The 12,976-nt window shown below is 61.0% G+C and overlaps 1 protein-coding gene across 18 annotated transcripts in view; it reads left to right on the top strand.

Moving 5' to 3' along the window:
* Positions 1-12,976, top strand: part of MCF2L (MCF.2 cell line derived transforming sequence like) — a 174,244-nt gene that overhangs the window by 109,921 nt on the left and 51,347 nt on the right. For 17 of the 18 annotated variants that reach the window (XM_046664016.1, XM_046664013.1, XM_046664008.1 and 14 more), the window contains 2 exons: positions 825-908; positions 6,337-6,451. In XM_046664016.1, coding sequence (XP_046519972.1) covers positions 825-908; positions 6,337-6,451 — 199 coding nt within the window. Of the gene's footprint in view, positions 1-824; positions 909-3,720; positions 4,082-6,336; positions 6,452-12,976 lie in introns of those variants that run through there. The other variant, XM_046664025.1, reaches the window with a different exon arrangement.

The raw sequence follows: 12,976 nt of genomic DNA, 5'->3' as shown, positions 1-12,976 counted from the left end.
TGACAGCTAGCCTGGTGTCCGCTCAGATAGGCCGCAGACCCCGGGGCACGCCGGCTCCTGGTCCCCCTGCCGACGCCCTGGATGGAGGTTTCCCTGGAGTCTTATGAACCTTCTCGCTCCCAGTCGATGCCTCCAGGGCGTGGCTGGAGGTGCGGCCAGGTTACTCCCAGATCCCTGGTCCAGAACCTGCAGCCTGCAGACTGCCAAGTCGTCTTCACCGTCCGCTTTGGGCTCAGGGACGCAGCTCGGTGCCGTCCTCAGTGCCAGGTGGGCAGCGAGGCCCCATGTGTGGCACGGGCCTCTGCCTGTTCCTCACGTGTGTGTCCGGGGGCCGAGGACCCACTAGAGAGGCTGGTCCCCTCCCTGACCAGCAAGTCCTTGCACAGGCGGCCAGGGAGGCCCCAGGACTTGCCGGGACCACTTCTCACACGTGTGGGGACCCAGCACCGTGTCTGTTCTCAGTGCAGCTCGCTGACTGCTCGTCTCGGGAGTCAGGCCCCTGTCACAGGCGTCCCAGCCGTCCCGCTCTCCGGCCTCCCCTTCTGCCGCCTGTCCCTCCCTGTCCCTCCTCGGGCCCTCCCTCACTCTCTCTGTGCCTCTGACACACCACATTTTAAATATTGATGAGTCACTCAGCACACAGCGTTTTGTTCTCGGAGAAACAAAGGTTTCTGCGTGTTGGAAACTGGAATTCCTATTTCCGAGCACATGACTGCTGCCCCTTGGGTGTTTGCTGGTGCGTGGCTGGCGTGGGGCTGACCAGACTCGTAGCGGGCCAGGCAGTTTCCTCCGCATGACGGTGTGTCCGTCTGCTCTCCCTGCAGATGAAATCATGCACCAGGACATCACCCCGCTCTGCGCCGCCGACATCCAGGACCAGCTGAGGAAGCGCTTTGCCTATCTGTCCGGTGAGTGCCTGGCCAGGCCGGGGCCGGGAAGGAGGGGCTCTACACGGCCAGGGGTCTGCGTCCCCTTGGTGCTCCGTGACCTTAGTGGACCTGTTCCATGTGGGGGAAACTGGAACAGCCCGTGCTGGCACCTGCTTTGGGTTTTACCAGGGGCCCAAGATGCTTTGGCGGGGCCCGTCAGGAGGCATCTCAGCACTCATTGGCAAGCAGCCTCGGGACGAGCCGGTGGTCAGTCAGGGTTCCGAGAGGGACGCAGCCCAAGTGCTCCTGGCCCTGGTCCCCTGGATCTGGAGTTTTCCTGCAACAGGTCAGGCAGGAACAGGGCGGTGTGGCCAGTCAGTGTATTCTTGCAGCGTCAGAGGCTGGGGCTTCTGAGTGAGCGCGTCTGGCTTCTGCAGCTCCGTCCTCAGGAGAGGGCCCTGGAATGTGGCTGACGTGGGCAAGGGCTGGCACTGTCCCAGGCCTGTCCTGGGGTCACTTTGTGTCCCCATCCCCCATCCGGCTGCCACCCTCCTCTCAGGTCCGGGTCCCACCTCCCCAGTGTGGGGATGTCCTGTCTGCTGGCCATGCTGCGCAACCCCAGCTGCTGGCCAGTGCTGGTGCATCGAGGCTGCGAGGGCGTGACAACTGCGCCGGCTGCAGCTCGCCCTTGGGGCTGCGTGGTCACCCTCCATCTGGGCGAGGCTTCCCACCACGGCTCAGTCTGGAAAAGATACACACGTGTTCCTTAGGCTGGCAGTCGGCTCACCCTTTGCCCACCTCAGCCCCCGCATAGCCGGCCCTTTGCCCTGGACCAGTGGGTCAGGGTTCCCTCCTGAGCCCCCAGAGCCAGCCCTGCACCCCCAGGGCCACCCTCCCCTTCCGGGCCCATCTGCCTGGCCCTGTGCCAGGAGCTTCTCTCAGCCGGCCTTCGTGATTGTGCCCGACCTGCCCCGCAATGGGCAGCCCTGAGGTTTTGCTCAAGTTCTCGTGCCTCAGTGAGAACTCAGGATTGTGGGCAGGAGCCTGGAGCCTGGGAGCAATTCTCCACTGCGAGATGACGTTGTTGGTCTTCACAGTGGAGCCATCGCTGTGAGAGGCCTGGCCTCGTGGAGGAGGCAGGGGAAATGGGGTCCCCTACAGAGGAATGGCAGTCCCCCAACAGGACAAGGGTCATGGCCGATGCAGCGAAACACATAGAGAAGGAGCTGCCATCCTTGGCTGGTTCCTTCAAGTCTCCCAGCCTCTTCATACCGCTGTAGGACCCTGAAAGGCTCACAGCTTAGTGCACTGGTCACCCAGACTCGTGACCTTGACCTTCTTCCAGGTTGTAATCCTGGTGCCGCCTCGCATCACACGGTTATCCCATTGGTGCCTGGGGAGGAGGCAGAACCCCGTAACGGCCCAACGGCCCCAGACACACCTTTTCTCTGTTGTTCGAACACCATCCAGGTGCTTGGGTAGGAGATTTTGCAGATGTAGTTAAGGTCCCAAATCAGCTGGCTGTAAGGTCACCCTCGGTGGGCCTGACCTAATCAGCTGAGCCCTCAAAACAACCAGGCTCCTCCTGCACCAGGGCTTCCAAGTGCGAGGGATTTGACGTGACAGATTCCCCACCACCCGCCTTGAAGGTGGTGGGGGCCTCACGGCAAGGAATGTGGGGGCTTCTGGGGGCTGAGAGCAACGTCGGCAAGAACTCGGGGACTTCAGTCCTACAACCCAGGGGCTGAATTCCGCCAGCACCTGAATGGGCCTGCGGGATGACCTCATGTGAGACCACAGGCCCGGCTGACACCTCGATTTGGCCAGCGAGAGCCTGAGCAGAGACCACTGAGCAAGCCGTGGCTCCCGACCCACACAGCTGAGCTGACCGTTGGTACTGGTTTACGTCGGCAAGTTTGTGGGAATTTGTTGGAAAATGAGCGCAACATGACAAGCTTAAATGTCTGAAACGAGCCTGGACAGTCCTGGGTTTTCGTCACGGCTCGTGGAAACTGCGAGTTCTCAACACAGCCCGGGGGGAGTCTCCCTCCTCCCCTGACCCCCTCCGTCCACCCGCCATCAGGAAATTGGGGCGTTCAGCCTTTAACATAAGAGACTCCGGCTAGTTATCATGCCCTCGCTGCCCCACCCAAGCGCAAACTGCCGTTCCCCCGTACCTAGGATGTCCCCTCGTGCCTGGGATGTCACCCCCTGCCTGAGATGTCCCCACATACTTAAGATGTCCCCCCCCGGGATGTCTCCCCCTGCCTGGGATGCCCCACTCCAATGTGGGATGTGTGTAGGAAGGTTGAAGGAAAGGGCTGCTCAGCCGGCACCACTGATGTTTCCCATGGGGTCACTGTCCCCTAGGGGGTCCGTCCTCACTTTGTAGGACAAGGAGCAGCACCCCCACCAGTGCGACAGCCGAGACTGTGCCCCGACTCTGCCAGTGCCCCGGGCTGAGCACCCTGGTGTGGACAGAGTGGACCCAGCTCTGCCCTTGTTTCGGCCCTCTGGTGGCCTCCCCCTGAGCGACTGTTTGTAGCCCGGCTGCCTGTGACATTTCGAATTGAAGCTGCTGCCCACAGAGCCGTTTCTGACCCCACAGGAGTGTCTTCATCTCCGAGCTCCGGCCCTCACCCGCTGCCCTGCGACTCAGCTTCTGCAGCAACAAGGGTGCGAGCTTCCCACTGGCCAATGCATGTGCCCCGTGATCCTTCCGGGAGGCCCTCTGGTCCCACCTCCACGCTGTCCTCCCCGCCCTGGACCGCTAACCCGACCATCTCTGGGGCTTTATTCCTGATTAAACAAGCAGAAAACAGGACAACCGTCTGCTTGGAACCAGGTTCTCATCTCAGAGTCTGCTCTGCCTTTGTCTGCTGAGCGTCGGGTGGAAGGCACCTCACACGGCTCGCCACACGCTCCTCCTTCAGGATGGGCACCCCGCGGGCCGCGCTTGCTTCCTGAAGGCCATCCCTTAAAGCTCCTAACAGCCCCTTTGGAAGGGAAATGACAGGAGCAGGGGCTTTAATCGTGTTCTGTCTGCTGACCACGGACAACACCGTTCGCCCTAATCAGCAACTTAACTGCAAATGACTCTTTTTAAGGAATAAATCAGTTTTAACAGGAGGATCTGCTGTTGCCAGATACAGGGAAGTGTCTCAAGGTGAATCCCAAGAGGGGTTCCGGAAGATTCCTGGGCCGTGGCGTGGGTAAGCCCGTTGTTTCCCCCGATGTTGCTTTCTGCTCAGCCAGCCTGGAGAGGCCCTCGCGCCCTGGGGCTCAGCCGAACTCACCCTCAGCCCCACCCGCACTCTGCGTACAATGTTTTGAGAGAAAACAGCTGCCCTCGGGTATGATGGGAACACGAGTCATGTGGATTTTCGGGGTTTGTGGACGTGGGCTCACTGTGAGGCCCTGTAATCGGGAGCCCTGCGGCTGGGAGAGGATGGGGCGTGAAGGCTGGTGAGAAACCCTTTATGTCAAGGAACGGGACTGCGTGCGGGGTGGGTTCCCATGAGCTTGGGTAAGACCGAGGTTGCGGAACCTCTCACCATGTGCCCCCGGCGCCCTCACAGGACCGTGTCCCCATCACCCACCATGGGGCCGTGTCGCCTGCTGAACCAACACGGGTCAGCTCCCTGGCGGGACTCGCCGCCACCTGGTGGGTCCATGGGCTCCACTCCCAGGGACTCGCTCAGTCCCGCCATGTCAGGCCGAGTGACGCCGCTGGACATGCCCACTCCCCAGGACGGCTTCCTCCCCAGCTGGTTCCCTCCCATGTCCCTGCTCCACCAGGTCCCTTCCCGTGAGTGTCGGCATTGGTGCAGCTGACCCCTGAGCCCCGGCCCGGCCCCCACTGCGGGCTGTTTTCCCTGAGGAAGAATCTGCCCTCTTGGCTCTTACAGACCGAATACCCCGGAGGGTTTGGTTTTATAGGGTAATTATGTCAGCGTCCACCGACACTCATTGCTGTCAGTCTTCAACGTAATCAGGTTGAAGGCGTAAAACCACCTGGAAAGTGCTTGGGGACACGGTGCCCCCAGTGAGCGCGTGGTGTGGCAGGAGGCTGCTGTGTGGCCCCCTGCAGGCACGCCACCCCATCTGCTCAGTGAGACCCGGATGGTGGCAGCAGCCACGGCCACACGGCCCCGATGAGACTGTCTGTCGATGCTCAGACCACCCAAAACTTAGCCAGCTTGAAACAGCCCCACTTCCTGACTGACTTGTAATCCTGTGAGTCGGGGTTCAGAGAGGGTTTGGCTGGGGGTGTCTTTCGCCCCACGTGGATGGCTGGGGTGGTTCCCCGGCTGCACCAACCTGGGGGTCCGGCTGGATTTTGGGGGGCTTCACTCACACATGTGGCACCCCCAGGCCCCTCCACGTCGCCCACCCACCAGCTGTGTGCGGGCCTCCTCGAGGCTGGTGGATGCGAGGCCATTGCCCACGCGATGGCAGGCTTCCAGGCGGGGCCCCGAGCAGGGAGGGCGGACACGGCAGTGTCTTTCGGCCTGGCCTTGGCAGCGACACAGCATCCCTCTGCCGCATCCGACGGGTAGAACAGGGCATCAGCCTGGACTCGGGTTCCAAGGGGAGAGAGATGGACCCCGTCCCTCCAGGGCGCAGTGGTGGCCTATCCGGCCGCCCGGGACCCCTCGGCAGACCTGTAGCCAGGCCCAGCAACTCCAGCCTGTCCGCCCCTCCTGCCCTCTCCGCTGCTTCTCTGGATGTTTGTGGGATGGTTCAGACCGAGTGTGTATCAGAGTGAGCCCACAGCCTTCCCCTGTGAGCTCGGCCCTTCCCAGGGGCTCATCTGACTGGAGCCGCCCTCATGTTCCAAACCCCGACATGCACCCCTGGCCACTGGTCCTGATGCCTCAGGCGCCGTCTCTGTTTTTCCTGGTGAAATTCTCCAGTGTGCCTTCCCCTGGAGGAGCCCCCTGGCTCCACCTGTACCCTCCCCTCCCCTCACGATGCGAAGGGCCCCTTCAGAGCGGAATTGCCTACCAAGCGGAAGGTCGGAGAAACCAGCAGACACCCTCCCGGAGCCCTACTGAGTCGTTAGGGCTCAGCCTGCGTGGACCATTAGGCAGTGTTTAAAATATCGGCCACGCCATGTACAAAGCACAGGAAACTGTAGTCGCGACGTTAGGAGAGAGGCAGGATGCCAGCTTTGTGCTCGACCCAGTCCCGTCAGGTAGGAAGGTGCACAGAAGCACTTTGGGGGAACGAGCGCGTGTGATGCTGGCTGCCTCGTGGTGGCAGATAGTGGGCGACTGTTTTAATTTGTCTCACTTTTTCACGCATTCCAAGTACTTCCTTCAGCAGCAGGCATTTGTTTCATAATAAAAGAGGTTGACGTTGAGGAACGCCCTCGATTTTAGGTGGAGGACTCGGTGCTCGCGGGAAGTCTGCTGGCGTGTGGAGTGGGGACCCCGTGTTACGAGCTGCTCTGCTCTCTCCACAGGCGGGCGGGGGCAGGACGGCAGCCCCGTCATCACCTTCCCGGACTACCCGGCCTTCAGCGACGTCCCAGACAAGGAGTTCCAGAATGTCATGACCTATCTCACCAGCATCCCCAGGTGCGTGTCGCTGTTTCCTGGGGGGTTGACGCGGCTCACAAAGGGCCGAGCGTCTGTGAGGACGCGGAGGCCGAGGGGAGGTTGGGGGCCTGCACGAGGTCACGCAGATGAGCAGTGGAGGAATCCGCTGGTTCCGGCCCCGGGGCCACATCCTTCACCTCCCCTGGGGTGATGTCCAGCTCCGGCCTGTCCCCCAGCCCCGGGGTCCAGCTGAGCCCAGGATGTTTCCTCCCGTGGGGAAGGTGCACAGCCCTCCCTTTGAGGAGCCGGTGACCGAGGGAGACGGAGGCTGTGACGCGGAGTGGCCATGAGACCCTCCGGACGGGGGTCTGACCTCCATGGCCCCCTCACCGTCCCCGAGGGCCAGGCCTCCTCCCATCCTTCCCAGGGGACAGCTGACCCCAGAGGCAGCTGTCTGGGCCTGGTGCTGTTTTATTACGAGCAGTGCTGGACCCGTCCCCCAGAAAGTTAGGGATCCTGCCTCTGTGTCTCCCGGGGGCGCTGGGCTGTGTCAGCCTCCACGTCGGGGGTCAGACCCCACGTGGCGGGGTTGGCCTCATGCCCCTCGCCCTCAGGAGTGGTGGGGACGCGGACCTCTGTCCAGGGCTCAGTGCCTAGCACACCGTGTGAGGACGGGAGTGCCTTGAGGTGACGATTTCTTCCTCCTGCTACGTAAACGAGAGCAGGGAGACTGTGCGAGGAACGAAGCTCGGGCCCCTGGGTGCTCGAGGATGCTCCTCAGCCCTCACCGCCCTCAAGGACCCGGTTCAGAATCTGGCAGCTAGGGCTCCACGATTAGTCTAATCTGGAAAACAGACGGAAAGGTTAATCAGCTGACACCTGTCACGGAAAAGCCGCTGACCAGTAACAACTGTTCACCACCATCAGGGGGGGCATAGATTCTTCTAGCAACCTGCCCAGTGGAGGAAGGGAGGCCGGCTAAGCTGGGGGAGCCCTCTGCACAGACGTGAGCGGTGAGCGGTCACTTGGCAGGAGAAGCGTGGGTGCTCTGTGCCTAGGTCACATGGGGTGTGGCCTGAGGTCACCGTCTCTGTTGACCTTTCTGTCTCGGTACCCCTCAGTGTGCCAGGCCCCGGGCAGCCAAGCTGAGTTGGGAGGGACAGTGGTCACCCTGGGAGCCGAGCGGCCTTCCATGAGGGCCCCTGTGGCCGGCTGTGCCCCTCAAGGGGCTGAGGGACGTGCTTCATGGTGGGGACCACCAGGCTGCGAAGGGTCTCCATCTGTTTTCTCCCTTGGCCCCAAAGGTACGGAGACAGGGAGCGGCTGTCACACCCAGTCTGTAGAGGAGGCCACCTGACCTCAGGAGTGACAGCACTCTAGTAAGATCATGCGTCTGGAAAGCACCCAGAAGACACGGGCTCCCCTTGGGGTGGGAACCCGGGATCGTGGCTGTGGCGCCAGGTGTGTCCGGTTACTGGACAGAGACGCTGCACGAGCCCCTGGCGGTGGGGCCACACTGGGGCCAGCTGACCAGCAAAGAGGGGCGGCCATCTGAGCGTGAATGACTGAACTCAGCGGTGGTTTTAGGGGGTGAAGCGACTTTACAAGAAGACCAGACGCCCACGCTTGGGGCTGTGACTGTGGGCGCCCTGTGCGGTCAGGCTGGTCCCCCGGAGGCAGGGCTCCTGCACCGCGCCTCAGCCTCCCCACGGGGACGTCTGCTGGGGCGGGGCAGTTCCTCGTCCAGGGGAGGTCGGAGCTCCTGGTGAACCCTCGGTGTGCAGTGGTCTGAATCTCTTCTTGGATCCCGGAGCTGCGCTGGGTGCCCCCACCTTCCAGCCATGAGCTGGGGTCACTGCTCTTTGTTCTAACTTCCTCCTACTCATTTCCTTTTAGAAGATATTTGGAGTCACTCAGTTACCTACTCACTGTTCCTGAACCCTAACTGGCCCGAACCTGAAGGATTTGGGGGCTGACTGTGGAAGCCGAGAGAGCTCAGTGCTCACATGGGCTCCACCACCTTTGTTGATGGAGTGGTTCTAGAACCTTCTGTGGCCGCCTCACTGCCCGTCTCATTTTCTCTCCATTCTGTTCTCCTCTTACCCACTTAGGGATCTCAGATCCAAAGTCCTGAGATTAAAGCTGACCTTGAGCCCTCTCTGTGTCTGTAGTCACGGTTCCCGAACGCCAGCTGGGACCTGGCACACCTGGAACTCGGTGCCCCATGCGGGTGGTGGTGGCCTCCCTGCAGTGACGGCTCAGCACCAGGCTGAACGAGCGGCCCAGGTCACAGGCTCTCTTTGGTCCCCCACTGCCACCTGAAGTGTGTTCAGGGGTCAGTCCTCCCCCTGCAGGGGAGACTCAGGTTTTCTGGCCACTGTTAGGTTTAGAGTCAGAGAGTCCATTTGTGTCTGGAAATGTGAATGTCCAGCGTTCTGAGCCTCATCAGAGGCGCCTTCTTCCCTCAGGCAGGCAGGATGCTTGGAGGGCAGCTGGGTCCCTAACGCCCTCTCGGGACCTTCTGGGCTGTCACTGTCTCCTCCTGGGGGGGGTCACCACCCTCGCTGGTCTTGCTGATCCTCAGACCTTCTGGCCTCAGGGCCTTTGCACTTGCTGTCCCTCAGCCCAGGTCTCTGGACATGGCTCCCTCTCACACTCCAGGCCACCTCCTCAGGGCAGTCCTCCATCATGCCCACCTACAGAAAGAAGCTCACCCCTCCTCCCTGCCTCCTAGCCCACCCAGCTTGTTGGCTTGGTGGGGCTTATCTCCAGCAGTCCTTGTTGCCTCACAGCTTGGTTTTGGTCTGTGTCTGCCTGTGTCACAGGTGCTGGGAGCAGGCACATGGCTCCTTGGTAAATATTTGCTGGACAAACAAACGTCCTTTGTGGACGAAGAAAGTAAGTTCACAGGCGCCTAGCGGCCGAGCGGGCCAAGGGCTCCCTCCCACCGTCTCTCACTGGCGGCTCGTCTCCTCTCCTGTCAGAACAGCAGCCTGCACTTCCCTCTTCTTTCGTTTTAAGGGGTTCTTATCCCCAAGAGAATGGAGCCTTTCAAAACGCCGACCTCCGAGATCACATGCACGCTTTGTCTGCAAGGTCGGAGGGCAGGAGACGCACATTTTCCCCTGGGGCACAGGACTGACTGCGTTCTCCGCTTTGTGGCACCCGAGCTTCAGGAGGGGCCGGAAGGCCGGCCTGAGTATTTGAAGCCCAGACCCGCAGGCTCTGTTTCCAGGGAGAAGAGCATGCATGGGCAGTGGGCTTGTGCTCCATCTGAGCTTCTCTCCTCTCCCGTTGAGGATGCTAAGGGACTCGGAAGCTGGACGGGTGCATCTGGCCCCGTCAGACCCACCGCACCCTTTTCATCCAGAAGCAAAACTCCTGAACAATAAAACCCAATACGTCCATCGTTTCAGGAGACAGCAGCAGTGCCCCACGAACCTGGAGGCCCACTGAGAGGGAGCTGGGCGGCCCGTGCGTGGCTGCCCTGGCAGAACCATGAGGATCCGGGCCGCCCCTGGTGTAGGACCCCAGCCCATCGGCCCCAACATCATCTGTGAACCTTGAGGGGGTGCAGTCCAGCTGCCGTCTCAGAAGGAGGGACTGGTTTTTGGTGAAGTTCTAAAGAAACAAATGCCGCCTTCCAGCAGCTCACACGCAGTTGCATCCCAGAGAGCTCACGGACAGCGTCGGGGAGAAACACTGTGTGTCTGGAAGAAAAGTGGTGTCGGTGCGGCCGTGTCTCAGGACAGGGGACAGCTCATGCTGGGGGCAGACGTGACACTGGGACGCGTCCAGAAGCAGCTGCAGTGGCCCAGGCTGCCCCCTACCGAGCAGCACCCACATGTGGGGCAACCCCCTTGTTCTCTGTGGGGACCTGGCGAACGTCCCCCAAATGCGCCCCCATTTACAGGGGAGAGGCGTGCTGCCCCCTGCAGGACACGGCGTCCATTGCGGTCAGTCCTGTCGCCCATCCTGAACCACCTGGAGCGGGGGAGGTGGGCAGGCTGCTTCTAGAAAGGGGGAAAACTCCTCACGTAGGCAGGCCTCTGGCCCGGCTCATCCAGGGAGCTGCCGAGCCAGCAAGCCCCAGGAGGAGCGAGGGTTAGAGCCGGTGCCGTCAAGCGGACGGATCTCGGGGACGTGGACTCTCGCAGCTCCTCAACGAGGTGTAACTTCATCCTTTAAAGAGTCCATTGCTGCTGACTTCGCGCTCCTCCCGTTAGGATGCGTGAAGGACAGGTGCCCCCTGTGAGCCCTGATGTCTGATTGACAGCCACGCTCCCTCTGAAATACGAGCAGAGGAGGCGGGCTTGGTGCAGGTGCATCTGACACACGTGGAAACGGATTGTATTGTCGGTCTTTTGAAAAGTGACTCAATCAGGTGCGTGTGGAAGGACTTCATGGTTTATGGTCAGCATACCAGCTGCTGTCCAGCCAGTGTGCTGGCCACCCGTGGGGGGTCCCTGTGCGCACCCGTCGTGGTTGGAGGGTGGCATCACCACACACGTGCTTAGGACCCTTGCAGTTCCTAATGGGGCTCGTTGGCCACCATCTGCCAGGTGCAGGTGGGGCCACGCCAGGGACTGGTGACGAGTGACAGTGAACCGCACGCCCTGCCCCAGAAGCGACCCTTGACCTCCCTACAGACAGTTCCACGACTGAGAGAGAATCAGGGGGAGAGGCTCTGACAGCTCTCCCATCTGGAGTTGTGTGCTGGGCAACGTGGACCCCCCAGTGACAAAGAGAGAAACTCCTGCTGCTCACGTTGCCTGTAAATTAAACAAGACATGACAGGGATGTGTTTATGAAACAGGAAGAAAAGGGAAAAAGGAGGTGAGGGACGCCAGAGGGGCAGTCAGAGAGGAGCCCTGTGAGAAGGTGACTTAAAGGAGGTGAGGGACCCTGAGTCATGGGGACAGTCCTCACAGGGACCCCCAGGAGGGAACTCAGTCATGGGGACAGTCCTCACAGAGACCCCCAGGAGGGGACTCAGTCATGGGGACAGTCCTCACAGAGACCCCCCAGGAGGGGACTCAGTCATGGGGACAGTCCTCACAGAGACCCCCAGGAGGGAACTCAGTCATGGGGACAGTCCTCACAGAACCCTAGGAGGGGCCCTCAGTCATGAGCGACAGTCCTCACAGGGACCCCCAGGAGGGAACTCAGTCATGGGGACAGTCCCCACAGAGACCCCCAGGAGGGAACTCAGTCATGGGGACAGTCCTCACAGGGACCCCCAGGAGGGAACTCAGTCATGAGGACAGTCCTCACAGGGACCCCCAGGAGGGAACTCAGTCATGGGGACAGTCCCCACAGAGACCCCCAGGAGGGAACTCAGTCATGGGGACAGTCCCCACAGAGACCAGGAGGCGTCTTCTGTCATATTCTTTTGCAGCACAGGCACCAGGGAGCAGGAGCAGAGTGAGGGAGGGGTGTGGCATCCGGGGACAGAGTTGGGAGGTGAGGGAAGGGTCAGGGGCCCCCTGACACTGTGGAATGGTGACCCCCTTTAAAGGGGGGCTTTGTTCTCAGTGCAATGGGACAAAGGGACCATGACCTGACTTGAAGAGCTGGCCAGAGCAGGGCCGACGGGAGGGGTGGGGGCTGCGGGCCTGGGGAGATGGTGACGTCAGGACCTGGAGGGAGCTGTGCAGGTGGTGAATATGGTTTCCAGCCTTTTTTTGAGGAGAAGCCCAGGGACTTCCTGCTGGATGTGGGGAGGAGGGAGGCGGGAATGCAGGGTGCGAGGCGGGAGGACGGGATTGGGGAAGCCCGAAGGATTGAGGGAGGGCAGGAGCAGCTAGGAGGGTCAAGTCTGGTTTGAGACATCACTTGGACGTCAGGGGGGCTGTCAGGTCAGGCAAGGCCCGTGTGTGCGTCTGGAGCTCTGGGGTGAGGTCCCGGCTGGGGTGTAGATTTGGGAGTCGTGGGCAGTTGGGTGGTGAGGCCCCCAGGAGTGGGGTGGTGGGCAGAGGAGGTGCCCCAGGTGTTCCAGCTGGAGGAGGGCAGGGGGAGGCGGAACACAGCGGGGGGGAGGGGAACGAGCCCTTAGCTGGGGTCTCAGGAGCGGGAGGCTACCCCCAGATTCTGTAGGGCTGTGGGGGCTCCCCATAGGTTGGAAGGTTGGTAGGCCTTTGGGACCGCTGACAAGAACCGTTTCCATGGAAAGTTGGGAGCAAAATGTTGATTGGAGTAAATTTAACAATAATGGGAGGAGCAGGGTCTGAGGCAATGGGTTGTAGACACGTCCTTCCAGGATTCTGCTACTAAAGGGAGCAGAGGAATGGGCAGTGAGAGGAGGTGGTGAGAGGAGGCAGACGAAATTCTCTATCAAGATGAAAGAAATAACAGCATGTTTATGCCGATAGAAATTACCCAATTAGGAAAAGAAGGAGCAGTCACCATTTGATTTCTTTTACACTTAACGTGCTCTTTGTGCACCGCCTCTGAGTCTAGCACAAGGCAAATGGCGGGGGCGGGGGTGGGGGGCGGCATTACAGAGCTCGTCCGGGGGCCACGAGTGCTGCAGCTCCTGGCCCTGAACCTCTGGGTCCCTCCTCC

The sequence above is a fragment of the Equus quagga genome, chromosome 6 (genome assembly GCF_021613505.1).
Source record: "Equus quagga isolate Etosha38 chromosome 6, UCLA_HA_Equagga_1.0, whole genome shotgun sequence".
Taxonomy (NCBI): Eukaryota; Metazoa; Chordata; class Mammalia; order Perissodactyla; family Equidae; genus Equus; species Equus quagga.
This window is presented reverse-complemented; position numbering and strand designations above follow the sequence as displayed.